The sequence below is a fragment of the Somniosus microcephalus genome, chromosome 4 (genome assembly GCF_052327205.1).
Source record: "Somniosus microcephalus isolate GS21.2 chromosome 4, FLI_Smic_1.0, whole genome shotgun sequence".
Lineage (NCBI taxonomy): Eukaryota > Metazoa > Chordata > Chondrichthyes > Squaliformes > Somniosidae > Somniosus > Somniosus microcephalus.
In genome coordinates, this window is record NC_140990.1 from 344,827,664 (window position 1) to 344,853,059 (window position 25,396).

A 25,396-nucleotide genomic window follows, 5' to 3' on the forward strand; every position below is an offset into this window, starting at 1 on the left:
GAAATAATGCATAATTTGCAACAAACATATATTCCTCTAGGGCATAAAAACCCAAAAGGAAAAGTGATCCAAATTAAAGCTAGTATTAAGTCAAAGGAGGAAGCTTATAAAGTTACCAGAAAAAGCAGTCAGCCTGAGGATTGGGATCTTTTTAGAAATCAGCAAAGGAGGACCAAGAAATTGACAAAGAAAGGGAAAATGGAATAAGAGCACAAACTAGCAAAAAATATAAAAACAGATTGTAAAAGCTTCTATAGGTATGTGAAAAGGAAAAGACTGGCGAAGGTAAATGTAGGTCCTTTACAGTCAGACGGGAGAATTTATAATGGGGAAATGAGGAAATGGCAGATAAATTAAATAAATACTTTGTTTCTGTCTTCATGGAGGAAGACACAAAAAACCTCCCAGAAATACGAGAAAACCAAGGGTGTGGCGAGAATGAGGAACTTAAAGAAATTATTAGTAAAAAAACAGTACTAGCAAAATTAATGGAACTAAAAGTCGATAAATCCCAAGGACCGGATGACCTACATCCTAGGGTTTTGAAAGAGGTGGCCATTGGGATAGTGGACACATTGGTTGTCATCTTCCAAAATTCTATAGATTCTGGAACGGTTCCTGCAGATTGGAGGATAGCAAATGTAACCCCGCTATTTAAGAAAGGAGGGAGAGAGAAAACGGGGAACTACAAACCTGTTAGCCTCACATCAGTAGTTGGGAAAATGCTGGAATCTATTATAAAGGATGCAATAACTGGGCACTTAGAAACTAATAGTAAGATTGGGCAGAGTCAACATGGATTTATGAAAGGGAAATCCTGTTTGACAAACCGATTGGAGTTCTTTGAGGATGCAACTAGTGGAGTAGACAAAGAGGAACTGGTAGATGTTGTGTATCTGGATTTTCAGAAGGCCTCCGATAAGGTCCCACACAAGAGGTTGGTGAACAAAATTAGGGCACATGGAATTGGGGGTAATATACTAGCATGGATTGAGAATTGGTTAACAGACAGAAAACAAAGAGTAGGAATAAACGGGTCTTTTTCAGGATGCCAGGCTGTGACTAGTGGGGTACCGCAAGGATCGGTGCTGGGGCCCCAGCTATTCACAATCTATATCAAAGATTTGGATGAGGGGACTAAATGTAACATTTCCAAATTTGCTGCTGATACAAAGCTAGGTGGCAGTGTCAGTTGTGAAGAGGATGTGAAGAGGCTTCAAGGGGATCTCGACAGGCTCAGTGAGTGGGCGAGAACATGGCAGATGGAATATAATGTGGATAAATGTGAAGTTATCCACTTTGGTAGAAAAAACAAAGGCAGAGTATTTCCTAAATGGTGAAAGATTGGGGAATGCAGATGCTCAAAGGGACCTGGGTGTCCTTGTACATGAGTCACTGAAAGTGAATGTGCAGGTGCAGCAAGCCATTCGGAAGGCAAATGGTATGCTGGCCTTCATTACAAGAGGATTTGAGTAAAGGAGTAACGAAGTCTTACTCCAATTATATAGGGCCTTGGTGAGACCACACCTGGAGTACTGTGTACAATTTTGGTCTCCTTACCTCAGGAAGGATATACTTGCCATAGAGGGAGTGCAACGAAGGTTCACGAGATTGATTCCTGGGATGTCGGGACTGTCGTATGAGAAGAGATTGAGTAAACTAGGCCTGTATTCTCTTGAATTCAGAAGACAGAGGGGATCTCATTGAAGCATACAAAATTATTACAGGGCTTGATAGGGTGGATGCTGGGAGAATGTTTCCCTTGGCTGGGGAGTCTAGAACCAGGGGCCACAGCCTCAGGATAAAGGGTAGGCCATTCAGGACTGAGATGAGGAGAGATTTCTTCACACAGAGGGTGGTGAATCTTTGGAATTCTCTACCCCAGAGGGCTGTGGAGGCTCAGTCATTGGGCATATTCAAAACAGAAGTCGATAGATTTCTGACTAGTAAGGGCATCAAGGGATATGGCGATAGGGCCAGTGAATGGAGTGGAGGCAGAAGATCAGCCATGATCTCATTGAATGGCGGAGCAGGCTCGAAGGGCCGAATGGCCAACTCCTGCTCCTATTTCTTATGTAGGGTTGTTATGACATGGGATGCCCTGGCAGAACCAGTGCGAGCAGATTCCAGATTAGCTTTTAAAAGGGAACTGGAGAAATATTTGAAAATGATATTGTTTTAAAGGGTATGGGGAAGGGCAAGGGAAGAGTGCTTCAGAGAGCCAGCACACACATGACGAGCCGAACGGCCTCATCCTTTGCTGTAAGATTCTGTGATTCACAGCATCAAACCATCCGTAATTCAACAATTAATTGGTGGGTCGAAAGAACACCAAGGTGATGGTGTGAGTAATGGAAACTCGTCATGTCCCGAGGGTGGAGTTAACACACGAGCAGCTGGCTATGGTGCAGGAGGGTCACCGGCTGCAGCAAACCGGTAACCAACTAAACCTTCCCCGAACCTTCCCTCTCCACAGTGATTGAACCAAACACAAGAACCAACAGACCGAGACCTACTTTACTCCATCCCTCTGGAACGGCATTAGGCTCTGGACCAGTTTGGAATCGACATCTGACAGATCAGCGTCCGCAATTTCCAGTGGATCCGGACAAGTTTTTTCAAACTGGGGCAGGAAAACCTCCAGGATCCCTCGGGGAAGCGGCTCCACTTGCGCTGCAGAGATCCTCAACAGGTCTTCGACTGAAAGACAAACCAAACCAGTCAACAATAAGGAAAACGGTAAGCAATTAAAAAAACTTGCATTTCTATAGCGCCTGTCACCTCCTCAGGACGTTCCAAAGCACTTTACAGAAAATTAAGTACTTTTTGAAGTTTTCTCAATGTTTTAATGTAGAAAATGTAGCAGCCAATTTGCATACAGCAAGATCCCATAAACAGCAATGTGATAAATGACCAGATATCTATTTTAATGATTTTTTTTTATTCATTCATGTGATGTGGGAATCAATGGCAATGCCAGCATTTATTGCCTATCCCTAGTTGCCCTTGAGAAGGTGGTGGTGAGCCACCTTCTTGAACCGCTGCAGTCCATGTGGTGAAGGTGCTCCCACAGTGCTTAGGGAGGGAGTTCCAGGATTTTGATCCAGCGATGATGAAGGAACGGCGATATATTTCTAGATCAGGATGGTGTGTGACTTGGAGGGGAACTTGGAGGTGGTGGTGTTCCCATGAGCCTGCTGCCCTTGTTCTTCTAGGTGGAAGAGGTCACGGGTTTGGGAGGTGCTGCCGAAGAAGCCTTGGCGAGTTGCTGCAGTGCATCTTGTAGATGGTACACACTGCAGCCACGGTACGCTGGTGGTGGAGGAAGTGAATGTTTAAGGTGGTGGATGGGGTGCCAATCAAGCGGGCTGCTTTGTCCTGGATGGTGTCGAGCTTCTTGAGTGTTGTTGGGGCTGCACTCATCCAGGCAAGTGGAGAGTATTCCATCACACTCCTGACTTGTGCCTTGTAGATGGTGGAAAGGATTTTGGGGAGTCAGGAGGTGAGACACTCGCCACAGAATACCCAGCTTCTGACCTGCTCTTAAGAGTCATAGGGGGTGATTTTGACAATGGGGGCGCGTTGGAGGCAGGACTGCTGCTTGGCAGATCGATGTCCCGCCTCCATCGATTTGTGACCAACCCACGCTATTTTCCCTTGATTGACCTTGTTAAGCCCCGCCCAGTGGGTTTAGCGGGCCAATTAAGGGAAAGCCGGTTACAGAGAACGTCAACCTATGATGTTTCATCTGTCAAAAACTTTTGACAGATGAATTGTCATCGCTTGACAGCTCTGTGAAGCTGTCAAACACGACATTCTCTGTAGTTTGATGAGTTCTTGAATTCAAGACTCATCAAACCTCTTTCTTTTGCAGAAATTAGGTGATTGTTACGTTGGAGAATGCAACGGCCATCTGTCATCTCTGCCGCAGAAGTGCGAGACTCTCCGCGTACTCACCGATTGAAGCCTGCAGGAAGAAACAAAGGTAAGTACACTTTTACTAACACCTTCCACTTACCTCAGATACTCACCTCTCCACACTTGCACCCATCACTTACCTCCACAGTGCACTTCTGGACCCCTCCGATCCCCGCAGACCCACTACTCGCCTCGGTGACCCTGGCGGGGTTCGGAGCCTTCGGGAAACCCGCACTTCTGTGGGTGAAATCCTCTGATCTACCTGTTAACAGGCAGTTAAGTGGCTGTAATCCCTTCCCGCCTCCAAGGAGACAGGACCCATAAGAACATAAGAAACAGGAGCAGGAGTAGGCCAATCGGCCCCCTCGAGCCTGCTCTGCCATTCAATAAGATCATGGCTGATCATCGACCTCAACACCACTTTCCCGCTCTCTCCCCATACCCCTGGACTCCCTTGTAGTTCAAATGTCTGTTAGTCTTCGCCTTGAATATATTCAATGACTCCACCTCCACAGCTCTCTGGGGAAGAGAATTCCACAGATTCACCACCCGCAGAAGAAATTCCTCCTCATCTCCGTCTTAAATGGGCGACCCCTTATTCTGAAACTATGCTCCCTATTTCTAGATACCCCCACTAGGGGAAATATCCTCTCAGCATCTACCCTGTCAATCCCCCTCAGAATCTTATATGTTTCAATAAGGTCACCTCTCATTCTTCTAAACTCCAATGAGTATAGGCCCAACCTGCTCAACCTTTCTTCATAAGACAACCCCTTCATCCCAGGAATCAACCTAGTGAACCTTCTCTGAACTGCCTCCAATGCAAGTATATCCCTCCTTAAATATGGAGACCAAAACTGTACGCAGTACTCCAGGTGTGGTCTCAGCAGCGCCCTGTAAAGTTGCATCAAAACTTCCCTACTTTTATACTCCCTACCCCTTGCAATAAAGGCCAACATTCCATTAGCCTTCCTAATTACTTGCTGTACCTGCATGCTAACTTTTTGTGTTTCATGTACAAGGACCCCCAGATCCCTCTGTACCGCAGCATTTTGTAGTCTCCCTCCATTAAAAAGCAGGGACAGGGTACTGAATTTGGATGATCATTCTTCCTTCCAAAGTGGATAACCTCACATTTTCCCACATTGTACTCCATCTGCCAAATTTTTGCCCACTCACTTAACCTCTCTATATCCCTTTGCAGACTCTGTGTCCTCCTCACAACTTGCTAACCCACCTATCTTTGTATCAGCAGCAAATTTGGCTGCAGTACACTCGGTCCCTTCATCCAAGTCATTAATATAGATTGTAAATAGTTGAGGCCCCAGCACTGATCCCTGTGGCACCCCACTAGTTACTGGTTGCCAACCGGAAAATGACCGATTCAGTATTGTGTGCAGTTTTGGTTGCCTTATCTGAGGTGCAGCAGGCGGTTAAGGCGGCAAATGGTATGTTGGCCTTCATAGCGAGAGGATTCGAGTACAGGAACAAGGATGTCTTGCTGCAGTTGTACAGGGCCTTGGTGAGGCCACACCTTGAGTATTGTGTGCAGTTTTGGTCGCCTTATCTGAGGAAGGATGTTCTTGCCATGGAGGGAGTGCAGCGAAGATTCACCAGGCTGATACCTGGGATGGCAGGAATGACGTATGAGGAGCGATTGGGTTGATTACGCTTATACTCGCTGGAGTTTAAAAGAATGAGAGGGGATCTCATTAAACTTATAAAATTCTAACAGGACTAAACAGACTAGATGCAGGAAGGATGTACCCGATGGCCGGGGAGTCCAGAACCAGGGGTTACAGTCCAAGGATAAGGGGTAAGCCATTTAGGACAGAGATGAGGAGGAATTTCTTCACCCAGAGAGTGGTGAACCTGTGGAATTCTCTACCACAGAAGACAGTTGAGGCCAATTCATTAAATATATTCAAGAAGGAGTTAAATATATTTCTTAAGGCTAAAGGGATCAAGGGATATGGGGAGAAAGCAGGGACAGGGTACTGAGTTTGGATGATCAGCCATGATCTCATTGAATGGTGGAGCAGGCTCGAGGGGCCGAATGGCCTACTCCTGCTCCTATCTTCTATGTTTCTATGTCTTTCGGATGAGAGGTTAAACCGAGGCCCCGTCTGCTCTCTCAGGTGGATGTAAAAGATCCCATGGTACTATTTCGAAGAGGAGCAGGAGAGTTATCCCCGGTGTCCTGGCCAATACTTCTCCCTCAACCAACATAACCAAAACAAATTATCTGGTCATTATCACATTGCTGTTAGTGGGAGCTTGCTGTGCACAAATTGTCTGCCACATTGCCCACATTACAACAGTGACTCCACTTCAAAAGTACTTCACTGGCTGTAAAGACGTCCAGTGGTCGTGAAAGGTGCTATATAAATGCAAGTCTCTCTTTTATATGCTGCTGCCCATCCTCCCGACAAGCTAGTTTAAACCTTCCCCAATGGATGGACAGCGCGTGGTGCTCCGGTACTCACGCAGGCCTCTGTAATCCTCCAACAGGAAGCTCCACCTTCTGGTTTTCATATCTACAAGTGAATAAAGTAGATGGGCATCAGTCCCTGATTCAGACTGAGCTGGAGAATAAAACTCAGAAATTTTACATGACAGCAAAAACATGGGTTAAAAAGGAATCACAATACATTCAAGGGACAACATGAAGAGAATCAACACTCCCACAGAGAGTGGCTTGCATGGAAGTGTGTGTCCAGGGAGACGGGGAAAGTGAACACATCCCAGAGCGATCCGAAGTACGTAAGATAGGATTTATTGGGTTTATAAGGGAGAGTGTGGGATGGGATTTATTGGGGTTTAAGGGAGAGGGTGTGGGATGGGATTTATTGGGTTTAAGGGAGAGAGTGTGGGATGGGATTTATTGGGGTTTAAGGGAGAGTGTGGGATGGGATTTATTGGGGTTTGAGAGAGAGTGTGGGATGGGAATTATTGGGGTTTAAGGGAGAGAGTGTGGGATGGGATTTATTGGGGTTTGAGAGAGAGTGTGGGATGGGAATTATTGGGGTTTAAGGGAAAGAGTGTGGGATGGGATTTATTGGGGTTTAAGAGAGAGAGTGTGGGATGGGATTAATTGTGGTGTCAGGGAGCGAGTGTGGGATGGGATTTATTGGGGTGTCAGGGAGAGAGTGTGGGATGGGATTTATTGGGTGTTGGGGAGAGAGTGTGGGAAGGGATTTATTGGGTTTAAGGGAGAGAGTGTGGGATGGGATTTATTGGGTTTAAGCGAGAGAGTGTGGAATGGGATTTATTGGGTTTAAGGGAGAGAGTGTGGGATGGGATTTATTGGGGTTTGAGAGAGAGTGTGGGATGGGAATTATTGGGGTTTAAGGGAAAGAGTGTGGGATGGGATTTATTGGGGTTTAAGAGAGAGAGTGTGGGATGGGATTAATTGTGGTGTCAGGGAGCGAGTGTGGGATGGGATTTATTGGGGTGTCAGGGAGAGAGTGTGGGATGGGATTTATTGGGTGTTGGGGAGAGAGTGTGGGAAGGGATTTATTGGGGTGTCGGGGAGAGAGTGTGGGATGGGATTTATTGGGTTTAAGGGAGAGAGTGTGGGAAGGGATTTATTGGGGTGTCGGGGAGAGAGTGTGGGATGGGATTTATTGGGTTTAAGGGAGAGAGTGTGGGATGGGATTTATTGGGTTTAAGGGAGAGAGTTTGGGATGGGATTTATTGGGGTGTCAGGGAGAGAGTGTGGGATGGGATTTATTGGGTTTAAGGGAGAGAGTGTGGGATGGGATTTATTGGGGTTTAAGGGAGAGAGTGTGGGATGGGATTTATTGGGGTGTCGGGGAGAGAGTGTGGGATGGGATTTATTGGGTTTAAGGGAGAGAGTGTGGGATGGGATTTATTGGGTTTAAGGGAGAGAGTGTGGGATGGGATTTATTGGGGTTTAAGGGAGAGAGTGTGGGATGGGATTTATTGGGGTTTAAGGGAGAGAGTGTGGGATGGGATTTATTGGGGTTTAAGGGAGAGAGTGTGGGATGGGATTTATTGGGTTTAAGGGAGAGAGTGTGGGATGGGATTTATTGGGGTTTAAGGGAGAGAGTGTGGGATGGGATTTATTGGGGTTTAAGGGAGAGAGTGTGGGATGGGATTTATTGGGTTTAAGGGAGAGAGTGTGGGATGGGATTTATTGGGGTTTAAGGGAGAGAGTGTGGGATGGGATTTATTGGGGTTTAAGGGAGAGAGTGTGGGATGGGATTTATTGGGTTTAAGGGAGAGAGTGTGGGATGGGATTTATTGGGGTGTCGGGGAGAGAGTGTGGGATGGGATTTATTGGGGTTTAAGGGAGAGAGTGTGGGATGGGATTTATTGGGTTTAAGGGAGAGAGTGTGGGATGGGATTTATTGGGGTGTCGGGGAGAGAGTGTGGGATGGGATTTATTGGGGTGTCGGGGAGAGAGTGTGGGATGGGATTTATTGGGTTTAAGGGAGAGAGTGTGGGATGGGCTTTATTGGGTTTAAGGGAGAGAGTGTGGGATGGGATTTATTGGGTTTAAGGGAGAGAGTGTGGGATGGGATTTATTGGGTTTAAGGGAGAGAGTTTGGGATGGGATTTATTGGGGTGTCAGGGAGAGAGTGTGGGATGGGATTTATTGGGTTTAAGGGAGAGAGTGTGGGATGGGATTTATTGGGGTTTAAGGGAGAGAGTGTGGGATGGGATTTATTGGGGTTTAAGGGAGAGAGTGTGGGATGGGATTTATTGGGGTTTAAGGGAGAGAGTGTGGGATGGGATTTATTGGGGTGTCGGGGAGAGAGTGTGGGATGGGATTTATTGGGTTTAAGGGAGAGAGTGTGGGATGGGATTTATTGGGGTTTAAGGGAGAGAGTGTGGGATGGGATTTATTGGGGTTTAAGGGAGAGAGTGTGGGATGGGATTTATTGGGTTTAAGGGAGAGAGTGTGGGATGGGATTTATTGGGGTTTAAGGGAGAGAGTGTGGGATGGGATTTATTGGGGTTTAAGGGAGAGAGTGTGGGATGGGATTTATTGGGTTTAAGGGAGAGAGTGTGGGATGGGATTTATTGGGGTGTCGGGGAGAGAGTGTGGGATGGGATTTATTGGGTTTAAGGGAGAGAGTGTGGGATGGGATTTATTGGGGTTTAAGGGAGAGAGTGTGGGATGGGATTTATTGGGTTTAAGGGAGAGTGTGTGGGATGGGATTTATTGGGGCGTCGGGGAGAGAGTGTGGGATGGGATTTATTGGAGTTTAAGGGAGAGAGTGTGGGATGGGATTTATTGGGGTGTCGGGGAGAGAGTGTGGGATGGGATTTATTGGGGTTTAAGGGAGAGAGTGTGGGATGGGATTTATTGGGTTTAAGGGAGTGTGGGACGGGATTTATTGGGTTTAAGTGAGAGAGTGTGGGATGGGATTTATTGGGGTGTCAGGGAGAGAGTGTGGGATGGGATTTATTGGGTTTAAGGGAGTGTGGGATGGGATTTATTGGGTTTAAGGGAGAGAGTGTGGGATGGGATTTATTGGGTTTAAGGGAGAGAGTGTGGGATGGGATTTATTGGGGTTTAAGGGAGAGAGTGTGGGATGGGATTTATTGGGGTGTCAGGGAGAGAGTGTGGGATGGGATTTATTGGGGTGTCAGGGAGAGAGTGTGGGATGGGATTTATTGGGGTGTCAGGGAGAGAGTGTGGGATGGGATTTATTGGGGTGTCGGGGAGAGAGTGTGGGATGGGATTTATTGAGGTGTCGGGGAGAGAGTGTGGGATGGGATTTATTGGGGTTTAAGGGAGAGAGTGTGGGATGGGATTTATTGGGGTGTCGGGGAGAGTGTGGGATGGGATTTATTGGGGTGTCGGGGAGAGTGTGGGATGGGATTTATTGGGGTTTAAGGGAGAGAGCGTGGGATGGGATTTATTGGGGTTTAAGGGAGAGAGTGTGGGATGGGATTTATTGGGGTTTAAGGGAGAGAGTGTGGGATGGGATTTATTGGGGTGTCAGGGAGAGAGTGTGGGATGGGATTTATTGGGTTTAAGGGAGAGAGTGTGGGATGGGATTTATTGGGGTGTCAGGGAGAGAGTGTGGGATGGGATTTATTGGGGTGTCGGGGAGAGAGTGTGGGATGGGATTTATTGGGGTGTCAGGGAGAGAGTGTGGGATGGGATTTATTGGGGTGTCAGGGAGAGAGTGTGGGATGGGATTTATTGGGGTGTCAGGGAGAGAGTGTGGGATGGGATTTATTGGGGTTTAAGGGAGAGAGTGTGGGATGGGATTTATTGGGTTTAAGGGAGAGAGTGTGGGATGGGATTTATTGGGGAGTCGGGGAGAGAGTGTGGGATGGGATTTATTGGGGTGTCAGGGAGAGAGTGTGGGATGGGATTTATTGGGGTGTCGGGGTGTGAGTGTGGGATGGGATTTATTGGGTTTAAGGGAGAGAGTGTGGGATGGGCTTTATTGGGTTTAAGGGAGAGAGTGTGGGATGGGATTTATTGGGTTTAAGGGAGAGAGTGTGGGATGGGCTTTATTGGGTTTAAGGGAGAGAGTGTGGGATGGGATTTATTGGGTTTAAGGGAGAGAGTGTGGGATGGGCTTTATTGGGTTTAAGGGAGAGAGTGTGGGATGGGCTTTATTGGGTTTAAGGGAGAGTGTGTGGGATGGGATTTATTGGGATGTCGGGGAGAGAGTGTGGGATGGGATTTACTGGGGTTTAAGGGAGAGAGTGTGGGATGGGATTTATTGGGGTTTAAGGGAGAGAGTGTGGGATGGGATTTATTGGGGTTTAAGGGAGAGAGTGTGGGATGGGATTTATTGGGGTTTAAGGGAGAGAGTGTGGGATGGGATTTATTGGGATGTCAGGGAGAGAGTGTGGGATGGGATTTATTGGGATGTCAGGGAGAGCGTGAAATGGGATTACCCACCGTAATTCCTGGAGTTCACCTGTTTGAAGACATTCAGAACCTCTGCATGATAGCCGACCTCCACCTCACAGCGGGACCGCGAGAGGAGCCCGAATCGCCCCTGTACCCCTGCACCCGGCTTCTTCCAATTCCTTCCCACCACTGCCAGTTGGCTTACAGTCAGTGCAGAGCTGCCCGTTCTCCCAGCTTTCGGCGATGTTCTGGTGACACTGTCCGTCTCTGGGCCTGGCATTCCATCCAAAGGCTGCAACACAGCTCTCGAAACCTGCTTCACCTGCTCCACTGCAACGAAGAGGGAAGAGGATGGGTGCTCACTATCGCCCTACACAAGGGAGCTCACTATCGCCCTACACAAGGGAGCTCACTATCGCCCTACACAAGGGAGCTCACTATCGCCCTACACAAGGGAGCTCACTATCGCCCTACACAAGGGAGCTCACTATCGCCCTACACAAGGGAGCTCACACCACAACTCACCACCACATCCCTCTGCTGCTCACAGCCCCTGACCTCCATTGACCTCCGCTGCTCACAGCTCCTGACCTCCATTGACCTCCACTGCTCACAGCTCCTGACCTCCATTGACCTTCGCTGCTCACAGCTCCTGACCTCCATTGACCTCCGCTGCTCACAGCCCCTAACCTCCATTGACCTCCGTGGACCGACACATACGCCAAAACCTCAACTTCCTTCCTCTATCACAGAACAACTCGCACAGATGGTGGCTGAGGAACACAGCCCGATTTACTGGGATTTTCTCTCTTCCATCTTCCACTGTATTAGGGTCACGTTGCTGTGAACAGGGCACTGCCTTCGCTACTCCCTGACCCTTCCTCCTCTCCTCAATGTGCCCGGTACAATGGGCACCCATGCGGGTCTGGACATTGAGTGTTGGCAGGTTATTCAGCTCACAAGGGCCCGATCACTGACATTCGCACGCGCACTTTCAATCGGAGGTCATTGGATAGAGATCAAGAAAACAATCCCTGGCTGATTATTCCTCGCTCACCTCGAGAGACTAAGGTCAATTGTACCACCTGCTCCCCGGGGCTCAGTCCCACACCGGGCGGTGCTCCCCGGGGCTCAGTCCCACACCGGGCGGTGCTCCCCGGGGCTCAGTCCCACACCGGGCGGTGCTCCCCGGGGCTCAGTCCCACACCGGGCGGTGCTCCCCGGGGCTCAGTCCCACACCGGGCGGTGCTCCCCGGGGCTCAGTCCCACACCGGGCGGTGCTCCCCGGGGCTCAGTCCCACACCGGGCGGTGCTCCCCGGGGCTCAGTCCCACACCGGGCGGTGCTCCCCGGGGCTCAGTCCCACACCGGGCGGTGCTCCCCGGGGCTCAGTCCCACACCGGGCGGTGCTCCCCGGGGCTCAGTCCCACACCGGGCGGTGCTCCCCGGGGCTCAGTCCCACACCGGGCGGTGCTCCCCGGGGCTCAGTCCCACACCGGGCGGTGCTCCCCGGGGCTCAGTCCCACACCGGGCGGTGCTCCCCGGGGCTCAGTCCCACACCGGGCGGTGCTCCCCCGCTCCCCGGGGTTCAGTCCCACACCGGGCGGTGCTCTCCCTCTCCCCGCAGCTCAGTCCCACTCTGGGCGGGGCTCTCCTGCTTCGTGGGGCTGTCAGGTTAGGGGGAATGGGCTGTCTGGTTGTGGGGGTGGGGAGGATGGGCTGTCTGGTTGGGGGGGTGGGGAGGATGGGCAGACTGGTTGTGGGGGTGGGGAGGATGGGCAGACTGGTTGTGGGGGTGGGGAGGATGGGCAGACTGGTTGGGGAGGATGGGCAGACTGGTTGGGGGGTGGGGAGGATGGGCAGACTGGTTGTGGGGGTGGGGAGAATGGGCTGTCTGGTTGGGGGGGTGGGGAGGATGGGCTGTCTGGTTGTGGGGGTGGGGAGGATGGGCAGACTGGTGGCAGGTGGGGAGGATGGGCAGACTGGTGGCGGGGTGGGGAGGATGGGCAGACTGGTTGGGGGGGGCGGGGAGGATGGGCAGACTGGTTGGGGGAGGTGGGGAGGATGGGCAGACTGGTTGGGGGGGTGGGGAAGATGGGCAGACTGGTTGGGGGGTGGTGAGGATGGGCAGACTGGTTGGGGGGTGGTGAGGATAGGCAGACTGGTTGGGGTGGTGGTGAGGATGGGCAGACTGGTTGGGGGGTGGGGAGGATGGGCAGACTGGTTGGGGGGTGGGGAGGATGGGCAGACTGGTTGGGGGGTGGTGAGGATGGGCAGACTGGTGGGGGGGTGGTGAGGATGGGCAGACTGGTTGGGGGTGGTGGTGAGGATGGGCAGACTGGTTGGGGGTGGTGGTGAGGATGGGCAGACTGGTTGGGGGTGGTGGTGAGGATGGGCAGACTGGTTGGGGGTGGTGGTGAGGATGGGCAGACTGGTGGGGGGGTGGTGAGGATGGGCAGACTGGTTGAGGGGGTGGTGAGGATGGGCAGACTGGTTGGGGCGGTGGGGAGGATGGGCAGACTGGTTGGGGGGGGGGGTGGGGAGGATGGGCAGACTGGTGGGGGGGTGGTGAGGATGGGCAGACTGGTTGTGGGGGTGGGGAGGATGGGCAGACTGGTGTGGGAGTGGGGAGGATGGGCAGACTGGTGTGGGAGTGGGGAGGATGGGCAGACTGGTGTGGGAGTAGGGAGGATGGGCAGACTAGTGGGGGGGTGGTGAGGATGGGCAGACTGGTTGGGGGGTGGTGAGGATGGGCAGACTGGTGTGGGAGTGGGGAGGATGGGCAGACTGGTGGGGGGTGGTGAGGATGGGCAGACTGGTGGGGGGGTGGTGAGGATTGGCAGACTGGTGGGGGGGGTGGGCAGACTGGTGGGGGGGGTGGGGAGGATGGGCAGACTGGTGGGGGGGTGGGGAGGATTGGCAGACTGGTTGGGGGGGGTGGGCAGACTGGTGGGGGCGTGGGGAGGATGGGCAGACTGGTGGGGGGGTGGGGAGGATGGGCAGACTGGTGGGGGGGTGGGGAGGATGGGCAGACTGGTGGGGGGTGGTGAGGATGGGCAGACTGGTGGGGGGGTGGGGAGGATGGGCAGACTGGTGGGGGATGGGGAGGATGGGCAGACTGGTGGGGGGGGTGGGGAGGATGGGCAGACTGGTGGGGGGGTGGGCAGACTGGTGGGGGGGGTGGGGAGGATGGGCAGACTGGTGGGGGGGTGGGGAGGATGGGCAGACTGGTGGGGGGGTGGGCAGACTGGTGGGGGGGGTGGGGAGGATGGGCAGACTGGTGGGGGGTGGTGAGGATGGGCAGACTGGTTGGGGGGTGGGGAGGATGGGCAGACTGGTGGGGGGGTGGGCAGACTGGTGGGGGGGTGGGGAGGATGGGCAGACTGGTGGGGGGTGGTGAGGATGGGCAGACTGGTGGGGGGTGGTGAGGATGGGCAGACTGGTGGGGGGTGGTGAGGATGGGCAGACTGGTGGGGGGGTGGGGAGGATGGGCAGACTGGTGGGGGGGTGGGCAGACTGGTGGGGGGGGTGGGGAGGATGGGCAGACTGGTGGGGGGGTGGGGAGGATGGGCAGACTGGTGGGGGGGTGGGCAGACTGGTGGGGGGGTGGGGAGGATGGGCAGACTGGTGGGGGGTGGTGAGGATGGGCAGACTGGTTGGGGGGTGGGGAGGATGGGCAGACTGGTGGGGGGGTGGGCAGACTGGTGGGGGGGTGGGGAGGATGGGCAGACTGGTGGGGGGTGGTGAGGATGGGCAGACTGGTGGGGGGTGGTGAGGATGGGCAGACTGGTGGGGGGTGGTGAGGATGGGCAGACTGGTGGGGGGGTGGGGAGGATGGGCAGACTGGTGGGGGGGTGGGGAGGATGGGCAGACTGGTTGGGGGGGTGGTGAGGATGGGCAGACTGGTTGGGGGGTGGGCAGACTGGTGGGGGGTGGTGAGGATGGGCAGACTGGTGGGGGTGGTGAGGATGGGCAGACTGGTGGGGGGTGGGGAGGATGGGCAGACTGGTGGGGGGTGGGGAGGATGGGCAGACTGGTGGGGGGTGGGGAGGATGGGCAGACTGGTGGGGGGTGGGGAGGATGGGCAGACTGGTGGGGGGTGGGGAGGATGGGCAGACTGGTGGGGGGTGGGGAGGATGGGCAGACTGGTGGGGGGTGGGGAGGATGGGCAGACTGGTGGGGGGTGGGGAGGATGGGCAGACTGGTGGGGGGTGGGGAGGATGGGCAGACTGGTTGGGGGGTGGGCAGACTGGTGGGGGGGTGGGGAGGATGGGCAGACTGGTGGGGGGGTGGGGAGGATGGGCAGACTGGTGGGGGGTGGTGAGGATGGGCAGACTGGTGGTGAGGATGGGCAGACTGGTGGGGGGTGGGGAGGATGGGCAGACTGGTGGGGGGGGGGGGGTGGTGAGGATGGGCAGACTGGTGGGGGGTGGGGAGGATGGGCAGACTGGTTGTGGGAGTGGGGAGGATGGGCAGACTGGTGGGGGTGGTGAGGATGGGCAGACCGGTGGGGGGGGGGGGGGGGTGGTGAGGATGGGCAGACTGGTGGGGGGGTGGTGAGGATGGGCAGACTGGTGGGGGGTGGTGAGGATGGGCAGAGTATCGCGAGATAATATGTTCTGGGAGAAAGAATGAGGAGGAAATATACAGTAAACACTTCGGGGGCTAAATTCGGTTGACTGCGTGGCTTGATCGGAAGAGGGCGCTAACGGGGCGCAAATCAACTAGCGCCCGAGTGCGGCGCCGCTAACACCCAGGCTGTAATAATTACCTGAGCCACAAGCAAATTGGCATAGGGTAAATAAAATTAGAGAGATGAATGCGTGGCTCAAGACTGGTGTGGGAGAAATGGGTTTCAATTCCTGGGGCACTGGCACCAGTACTGGGGAAAGTGGGATCTGTATCGTTGGGACGGTCTTCACCTGAACCGTGCTGGGACCAGTGTTCTGGCGAGTTGTATAACTAGGGCGGTAGAGAGGGCTTTAAACTAAATATTCGGGGGCATGGGATCAAATTTGGGAAGATGTGGTAATTCAAAGATTAGAGACAAGGCAATAGAGAAAGGTATCAATATGGGAAATGATAAACAGACCGTGACAGGAAGGGATAGAGAGTACAAATCTAAGAGTAAATCAACAGATAAGGCTAGAGGTTACAAAAATATAAAAGGACAAAACTAAAGGCTCTGCATCTGCATGCACGGAGCATTCGAAACAAAACAGATGAACTGATGGCGCAAATAAGTACGATCTGATATCCATTACAGAAACATGGCTGCAGGATGACATAGGTTGGGACCTGAATATTGAAGGGTAAATTACATTTGGGAAGGACAGGAAGGTGGGAAAAGGTGGAGGGGTGGCTCTGTTAATTAATGATGGTATTAGCACAATAGAGAGGGATGACCTAAGTTCAGGAAACCAGGATGTAGAAGCAGTTTGGGTAGAGATGAGAAATAATAAAAGGCAAGAAGTCACTTGTGGGAGTGGTGTACAGGCCCCCTAACAGTAACCACATGGTAAGATGGAGTATAAAGAAAGAAATAATGGGAGCTTGTCAGAAGGGTACGGCAATAGTCATGGGGGATTTTAATCTGCATATAGACTGGGAAAATCAGATGGGCAAAGGTAGCCTAGATGAGGAGTTCATGGAATGTTTTCGGAATAGTTTCTTACAACAGCACATTCTGGAGCCAACCAGAGAGCAGGCTATACTAGACCTGGTATTGTGCAACGAGATAGGATTAATTAATGACCTCATAGTGAAGGCACCCCTAGGTAGCAGCGATCATAATATGATTGAATTTTACATTCAGTTTGAGAGAAGAGTGGGTCCAAGACTAGTATTTTAAACTTAAATAAGGGCAATTATGAGGGCATGAAAGCAGAGCTAGCTAAAGTGAACAGGCAAATTAGGTTAAGGGATCGGTCAATAGAGTTGCAGTGGCAAACATTTAAGGGGATATTTCAAAATACACAGAATATATACATTCCAACAAGAAAGAAAAATTCCAAGGGGAGGACCCACCATCTGTGGTTAACTAAAATAGTTAAAGATAGTATTAAACTTAAAGAAAAAGCATATAATTGTGCAAAGATGGGTGGCAGGTCAGAAGATTGGACAGAATATAAAAAACAGCAAAGAATGACTGAAAGATTAATAAGGAGAGAAAAATTAGAGTACGAGAGAAAGCTAGCTAGAAATATAAAAAAAGATAGTGAGAGTTTCTATAGATATTTTAAAAAGAACAGTTAACAAAGTGAGCGTTGGTCCTATAAAAAGTGAGTCTGGGGAATTAATAATGGAAAATAAGGAGATGGCAGTTGAATTGAACATCGGTCTTCACTATAGAGGATACAAGTAACATCCCAGAAATAGCTGTAAATCAGGAAATGGAAGGGAGGGAGGAACTCAAGAAAATTATAATCACCAGGGAAGTGGTACTGAGCAAATTGTTGGAGCTGCGGGCTGACTAGTCCCCGGGTCCTGATGGACTTCATCCTAGGGTCTTAAAAGTGGCTAGCGAGATAGTTGATGCGTTGGTTTTAATTTTCCAAAATTTCCTAGATTCAGGGAAGGTTCCATTAGATTGGAAAATAGCAAATGTAACTCCTTTATTCAAAAAAGGGAGGGAGACAGAAAGCAGGAAACTACAGGCCAGTTAGCTTAACATCTGTCATAGGGAAGATGTTAGAAGCTATTATTAAAGACGTTATAGCAGGGCACTTAGAAAAGTTCAAAGTAATCAGGCAGAGTTAACATGGTTTTGTGCAAGGGAAATCATGTTTAGCCAATTTATTGGAGTTCTTTGAGGAAGTAACATGTGCTGTGGATAAAGGGGAACCGGTGGATGTACTGTACTTAGATTTCCAGAAGGCATTTGATAAGGTGGCACATCAAAGGTTATCGCGGAAAATAAAAGCTCATGGTGTAGGGGTAACATATTGGCATGGATAGAAGATTGGTTAGCTAACAGGAAACGAGAGTAGGCATAAATGGGTAATTTTCTGATTGGCAAGATGTAACGAGTAGTGTGCCACAGGGATCAGTGCTGGGGCCTCAACTTTTTACAATTTATATAAATGACTTGGATGAAGGGACCGAAGGTATGGTTGCTAAATTTGCTGATGACACAAAGATAGGTAGGAAAGTAAATTGTGAAGATGATATAAGGAGTCTACAAAGGGATATAGATATGTTAGGTGAGTGGGCAAAGATCTGGCAAATGAAGTATAATGTGGGAAAATGTGAAGTTGTCCATTTTGGCAGGAAGAATAAAAAAGAAGCATATTATCTAAATGGTGAGAGATTGCAGAGCTCTGAGATGCAGAGGGATCTGGGTGTCCTAGTGCATGAATCGCAAAAGGTTACAATGCAGGTACAGCAAGTAATTAGGAAAGCTAATAGAATGTTATTGTTTATTGCGAGGGGAATTGAATACAAAAGTAGGGAGGTTATGCTTCAGTTATACAGGACATTGGTGAGACCACACCTGGAGTACTGTGTACAGTATTGGTCTCCTTATTTAAGGAAGGATGTAAATGCGTTGGAGGCAGTTCAGAGCAGGTTTACTAGACTAATAGCTGGAATGGGCGGGTTGTCTTATGAGGAAAGGTTGGACAGGCTAGGCTTGTATCCGCTGGAGTTTAGAAGAGTAAGAGGTGACTTGATTGAAACATATAAAATCCCGAGGGGTCTTGACAGGGTGGATGTGGAGAGGATGTTTCTTCTTGTGGGAGAATCTAGAACTAGGGGTCACTGCTTAAAAATAGGGGTCGCCCATTTAAAAGAGAGATGGTGAAATTTTTTCTCACAGAGGGTCGAGTGTCTTTGGAACTCTCTTCCTCAGAGGGCGGTGGAAGCAGAGTCTTTGAATATTTTTAAGGCAGAGGTAGATAGATTCTTGGTAAGCAAGGGGGTGAAAGGTTATCGGGGGTAGGTGGGAATGTGGAGTAATCGGATCAGCCATGATACTGAATGGCGGAGCAGGCTCGAGGGGCCGAGTGACCTACTCCTGCTCCTAATTCGTATATTCGTAATTGGGTGGCGCCCCCTGACTTACCGCCGGACGCTCTGTCCATTGGGGTCAAGGGGGCCTACCTACGGCCTGGGCGGCGTTAGTTAAAGGGGAGGTGGCAGGCAGCCATCTTTGTTGCTGGCCACCTGCCATCACCTGCCCCCATGAAGTCCCCGCCGTGGGGTGCTGGCTGCTCTCGAGCCCTGGTGGCCCAGCTGGGCGCCGGGACGCGCTGCGCCAGGCCCCTCCCCTTTAATAAGGGGAGGAAGGCCTGCAGTACCACGGCGTAACGTTGGCTCACAGCGCCACAAGATCCTCCCTCTCGGGGCGCTACCTGGGAAAATCGGCCGCGGGGGCACTAACATTTTCAGGGCGCTAAATTTAGCTTTAGAAGTGTGAGGACAGATTGATGAAGCTTTGGAAAATGTTTGGGTTTTCTAAATAGAGGCGCGGGGTGACACTAACCCTGAACCCATCACTGCTCAGGCTGCCGTTACAAACTGGGCCCAGTTTTGGCCACTCGCTTTAGGAAGGATGTCAAGGCCACGGAGAGAGTCGGTAAGATGACTGCAGATACGAGAGGCTTTAGTTACTACGAGAAACTGCAGAGACTGGGGCTCTCTTCATTAGAAAAGAGAAGGTCAAGAGGAAATCTGATAGAGAGGTTCAAAATTCTGAGAGGTTTTGATAAAGTAAACCGGGAAAAACTGTTTTAACTAGTTTTAAGGAGGACACAAATAACCTCCCAGAGATGTCGGGGAACATAGGGTCTAATGAGAGGGAGGAACTGAATGAAATCAGTATTTGTAGGGAAATGGTGTTAAGAAAGTTGACGGGATTGAAGGCCGATAAATCCCCAGGGCCGGATAATCTACATCCTAGGGTACTTAAGGAAGTGGCCCTAGAAATAGTAGATGCATTGCTGGTCATCTTCCAAAATTCTATAGATTCTGGAACAGTTCCCATGGATTGGCAGGTAGCTAATGTTACCCCACTATTCAAAAAAGGTGGTAAGAGAAAACGGGGAATTATAGACCGGTAAGCCTGATATCGGTAGTGGGGAAAATGCTAGAGTCCATTATAAAAGATGTAATAGCAGAGCACTTGGAAAACAGTGACAGGATCGGACAAAGTCAACATGGATTTACAAAAGTAAATCGTGCTTGACTAATCTACTGGAATTTTTTGAGGATGTAACTGGTAGAATAGATAAGGGAGAACCAGTGGATGTGGTGTATTTGGACTTTCAAAAGGCTTTCGATAAGGTCCCGCATAAGAGATTAGCGTGTAAAGTTAAGGCACATGGGATTGGGGGCAAGGTTCTGACTTGGATAGAGAACTGGCTGGCAGACAGGAAGCAAAGAGTTGGAATAAACGGCTGTTTTTCCGAGTGGCAGGCAGTGACTAGTGGGGTACCGCAGGGATGAGTGCTAGGACCCCAGCTATTCACAATATATATTAATGATCTGGACAAATGAACTAGATGTAATATCTCCAGGTTTGCAGATGACACAAAGCTGGGTGGGCGTGTGTGCTGTGAGGAGGATGCCGAGAAACTCCAGTATGATTTGGACAGGTTGGGTGATTGGGCAGATGTATGGCAGATGCAGTATAATGTGGATAAATGCGAGGTTATCCACTTTGGTGGCAAAAACAGGAAGGCAGATTATTATCTGAACGGCAATAGATTGGGAGAAGGGGAAGTGAAACGAGACCTGGGTGTCCTTGTGCACCAGTCGCTGAAGGTAAACATGCAGGTGCAGCAGGTGGTTAAGGCGGCAAATGGTATGTTGGCCTTCATAGCGAGAGGATTCGAGTACAGGAACAAGGATGTCTTGCTGCAGTTGTACAGGGCCTTGGTGAGACCACACCTTGAGTATTGTGTGCAGTTTTGGTCGCCTTATCTGAGGAAGGATGTTCTTGCCATGGAGGGAGTGCAGCGAAGATTCACCAAACTGATACCTGGGATGGCAGGAATGACGTATGAGGAGAGATTGGGTCGATTAGGCTTATACTCGCTGGAGTTTAGAAGAATGAGAGGGTATCTCATTGAAACTTATAAAATTCTAACAGGCCTGGAAAGACTGGATGCAGGAAGGATGTTCTCGATGGCGGGGAGTCCAAAACCAGGGGTCACAGTCTAAGGATAAGGGGTAAGCCATTTAGGACAGAGATGAGGAGGAATTTCTTCACCCAGAGAGTGGTGAACCTGTGGAATTCTCTACCACAGAAGGCAGTAGAGGCCAATTCATTAAATATATTCAAGAAGGAGTTAGATATATTTCTTAAGGCTAAAGGGATATGGGGAGAAGGCAGGAACAGGGTACTGAATTTAGATGATCAGCCATGATCTCATTAAATGGCGGAGCAGGCTCGAGGGGCCGAATGGCCTACTCCTGCTCCTATCTTCTATGTTTCTATGTTAGTCAGAACGTTGGTAACTAGAGGGATAAATTTAGCACCATGTAGCGGAAGGCAGAGTTTAGGAGAGATTTCTTCAGAGTGTTGTTGGCTCACGGAATACCAACCAGAAAAGGGGCTGAGGGGGGGGGGGGACCAAATACAGGATAGCTTTTAAAAGGGAACTGGGTAAATATTTGAATTCTTTTTAAAGGGTATGGACCAAGGTTCAAAGGTAAGACAGTTATGGGAGTGTAAAGGTTACGGCACTCGACTAATAACCCAGAGATTGAGAGTTCAAATACCACCAAATCTAGTCATTTGAGGAAAATCACCATGAATCTGCTGGATTGTTGTCAAAACCCCGATTACCCCGAGACCCCCCCCCCCCACAAAACCTCCAGAGCTACCCAACCGCCCCCACCCCCAAACCCCCACCACTCCCAAGGCTCAAGCCCTTCATCCCAAACCCTGCCCCCACCCCCCACCTAGCCCCTCAACCCCTCACCGAGTCCTGCCACCCACAGATCCCCCCCATGACCTTCTCAGAGCCCCACAGATGGTCAATGACTGAAGCCTTGCCAGAAACACCCCCACCCTGGGAACAGGTTGGGCTCAATGGTATCCCATTCAGAGAGCCAGTACAGCAATGGGCTGAATGGCCTCCTTCGGTGCTATAAAATTCTACGATCCTGCACAACTCACTCAAGTTGCTGTAGTCATCCAGGCTGAAATTCCACATCTTGGCAGCTACATCTGCAATCAAAGAGGTACATTAGAGGTGAAACATGGTCTTTATATTTTAATATACGCATCAGATCTTCAGGTCTTTATTTATTTAGGTCTTCATTAGATGAACTGTAACTGCACCAGCTCTCGATCTAGAAACAAACGCTGGGGATCTGAAGTGAAAACCAAAAAGGCTGGAATTACATAGCACCTGAGTGAGTAAAGATTAGTTACCATTCCGTATGGAGACCCGTCACCTGTTCTGGTAATTGATTACAGCGGAACCCGGTTACACCTGAACCAGGGAACAGCAGAATTGTTAATCAATCTGACAGTTGCTAACTGATCTGCTGCATATTTCCAGTATTTTTGCTTTTGGTTGCAAGATAACACGACCAGTCTGCAAGGAGATTCTGACCAGGCCACACAGCCTCCCAGCTTACAGTAACAAGTGATCGCCCCGGCTCCTGCCAGAGGAGATCCAGACCAGGCCACACAGCCTCCCAGCTTACAATAACAAGTGATCGCCCCGGCTCCTGCCAGGGGAGATCCAGACCAGGCTACACAGCCTCCCAGCTTACAATAACAAGTGATCGCCCCGGCTCCTGCCAGGGCAGATCCAGACCAGGTTACACAGCCTCCCAGCTTACAGTAACAAGTGATCGCCCCGGCTCCTGCCAGAGGAGATCCAGACCAGGTTACACAGCCTCCCAGCTTACAATAACAAGTGATCGCCCCGGCTCCTGCCAGGGGAGATCCAGACCAGGTTACACAGCCTCCCAGCTTACAGTAACAAGTGATCGCCCCGGCTCCTGCTAGGGGAGATCCAGACCAGGCTACACAGCCTCCCAGCTTACAATAACAAGTGATCGCCCCGGCTCCTGCCAGGGGAGATCCAGACCAGGTTACACAGCCTCCCAGCTTACAGTAACAAGTGATCGCCCCGGCTCCTGCCCGAGGAGATCCAGACCAGGTTACACAGCCTCCCAGCTTACAGTAACAAGTGATCGCCCCGGCTCCTGCCAGGGGAGATCCAGACCAGGCTACACAGCCTCCCAGCTTACAGTAACAAGTGATCGCCCCGGCTCCTGCCAGGGGAGATCCAGACCAGGTTACACAGCCTCCCAGCTTACAGTAACAAGTGATCGCCCCGGCTCCTGCCAGGGGAGATCCAGACCAGGTTACACAGCCTCCCAGCTTACAGTAACAAGTGATCGCCCCGGCTCCTGCCCGAGGAGATCCAGACCAGGTTACACAGCCTCCCAGCTTACAGTAACAAGTGATCGCCCCGGCTCCTGCCAGGGGAGATCCAGACCAGGTTACACAGCCTCCCAGCTTACAGTAACAAGTGATCGCCCCGGCTCCTGCCAGGGGAGATCCAGACCAGGTTACACAGCCTCCCAGCTTACAGTAACAAGTGATCGCCCCGGCTCCTGCCAGGGGAGATCCAGACCAGGTTACACAGCCTCCCAGCTTACAGTAACAAGTGATCGCCCCGGCTCCTGCCCGAGGAGATCCAGACCAGGTTACACAGCCTCCCAGCTTACAGTAACAAGTGATCGCCCCGGCTCCTGCCAGGGGAGATCCAGACCAGGTTACACAGCCTCCCAGCTTACAGTAACAAGTGATCGCCCCGGCTCCTGCCAGGGGAGATCCAGACCAGGTTACACAGCCTCCCAGCTTACAGTAACAAGTGATCGCCCCGGCTCCTGCCAGGGGAGATCCAGACCAGGTTACACAGCCTCCCAGCTTACAGTAACAAGTGATCGCCCCGGCTCCTGCCAGGGGAGATCCAGACCAGGTTACACAGCCTCCCAGCTTACAGTAACAAGTGATCGCCCCGGCTCCTGCCAGAGGAGATCCAGACCAGGTTACACAGCCTCCCAGCTTACAGTAACAAGTGATCGCCCCGGCTCCTGCCAGGGGAGATCCAGACCAGGTTACACAGCCTCCCAGCTTACAGTAACAAGTGATCGCCCCGGCTCCTGCCAGGGGAGATCCAGACCAGGTTACACAGCCTCCCAGCTTACAGTAACAAGTGATCGCCCCGGCTCCTGCCAGGGGAGATCCAGACCAGGTTACACAGCCTCCCAGCTTACAGTAACAAGTGATCGCCCCGGCTCCTGCCAGAGGAGATCCAGACCAGGTTACACAGCCTCCCAGCTTACAGTAACAAGTGATCGCCCCGGCTCCTGCCAGGGGAGATCCAGACCAGGTTACACAGCCTCCCAGCTTACAGTAACAAGTGATCGCCCCGGCTCCTGCCAGGGGAGATCCAGACCAGGTTACACAGCCTCCCAGCTTACAGTAACAAGTGATCGCCCCGGCTCCTGCCCGAGGAGATCCAGACCAGGTTACACAGCCTCCCAGCTTACAGTAACAAGTGATCGCCCCGGCTCCTGCCAGAGGAGATCCAGACCAGGTTACACAGCCTCCCAGCTTACAGTAACAAGTGATCGCCCCGGCTCCTGCCAGGGGAGATCCAGACCAGGTTACACAGCCTCCCAGCTTACAGTAACAAGTGATCGCCCCGGCTCCTGCCAGGGGAGATCCAGACCAGGTTACACAGCCTCCCAGCTTACAGTAACAAGTGATCGCCCCGGCTCCTGCCAGGGGAGATCCAGACCAGGTTACACAGCCTCCCAGCTTACAGTAACAAGTGATCGCCCCGGCTCCTGCCAGAGGAGATCCAGACCAGGTTACACAGCCTCCCAGCTTACAGTAACAAGTGATCGCCCCGGCTCCTGCCCGAGGATGCGGACAGTGGGACTGGAAAAGCAAAATTCAAAAGAGTGACATCAGAGTGAAAAAAGTGACGTTGGCACTAGGGAAGGAGCTGATTGGTGAGTAGCTGGTGAGTGTTTCTTTAAGTTTTAGAAGTTTATTTCTTTTTTTTGAGCATCACTTTTTCTTTGTCTGTAGACTTTTAGGGCTAAAAATTGGGTGGCTAGCGCCGCCTTTTAGCGCCTAAAGAGGCAGTCAGTGGCTGCAGCGCCACTGGCTGCGCCTTCCGCCATATTAAGTGGGGGCGCTAATGGTGGCGTTAGCCTGTTGCGCTGCACCTCCACCGATGACGTCATCGGTGTGCACAGCGCCCCATTAGCGCCCCGATCGCGAAATTTGTTTGCGAACGCCGCTGTAGCGCCGTTCGCAAACGGCGCCAGGTACCCGGGGCCTTGCTGCGCCAGCAGAGGCGCAAGTTAAGGTGGAGGTGTGGGGTGGCCACTTTTTTCGGCAGCGGCCTACCAGCACCTCTGTCCCCGGCCTCCTGGTCCCCGCCCCCCCCCCCACCGCGGCAATGCCGGCTGTTTCCTGAGAGCCCGGCACTTCTCCTTGGTGCCGGGCTCTTTTGCCGGCACCCGCGATCGGGGCTCGCGCTGTTGCACGCCCCTCCCCCTTAACAGTGGGAGGAAGGCCTGCAGTACCACAGCGTGCCGCAGCATCTGGCGCTGCGGCACGTTGCGCTGCGAAATTCACTTTCAGCGC

The 25,396-nt window shown here is 51.5% G+C and overlaps 1 protein-coding gene across 1 annotated transcript in view; it reads right to left on the reverse strand.

Moving 5' to 3' along the window:
- The window catches only part of LOC147120737 (SNF2 related chromatin remodeling annealing helicase 1-like), a 107,865-nt gene that overhangs the window by 55,851 nt on the left and 26,618 nt on the right, over window positions 1-25,396 (reverse strand). Inside the window, exons 3-6 of the mRNA XM_085986970.1 lie at window positions 21,887-21,937; window positions 10,814-11,095; window positions 6,405-6,455; window positions 2,517-2,700 (exon numbers count right to left, since the gene is read on the reverse strand). Coding sequence (XP_085843096.1) covers window positions 2,517-2,700; window positions 6,405-6,455; window positions 10,814-11,095; window positions 21,887-21,937 — 568 coding nt within the window. The remainder of the gene's footprint in view (window positions 1-2,516; window positions 2,701-6,404; window positions 6,456-10,813; window positions 11,096-21,886; window positions 21,938-25,396) is intronic.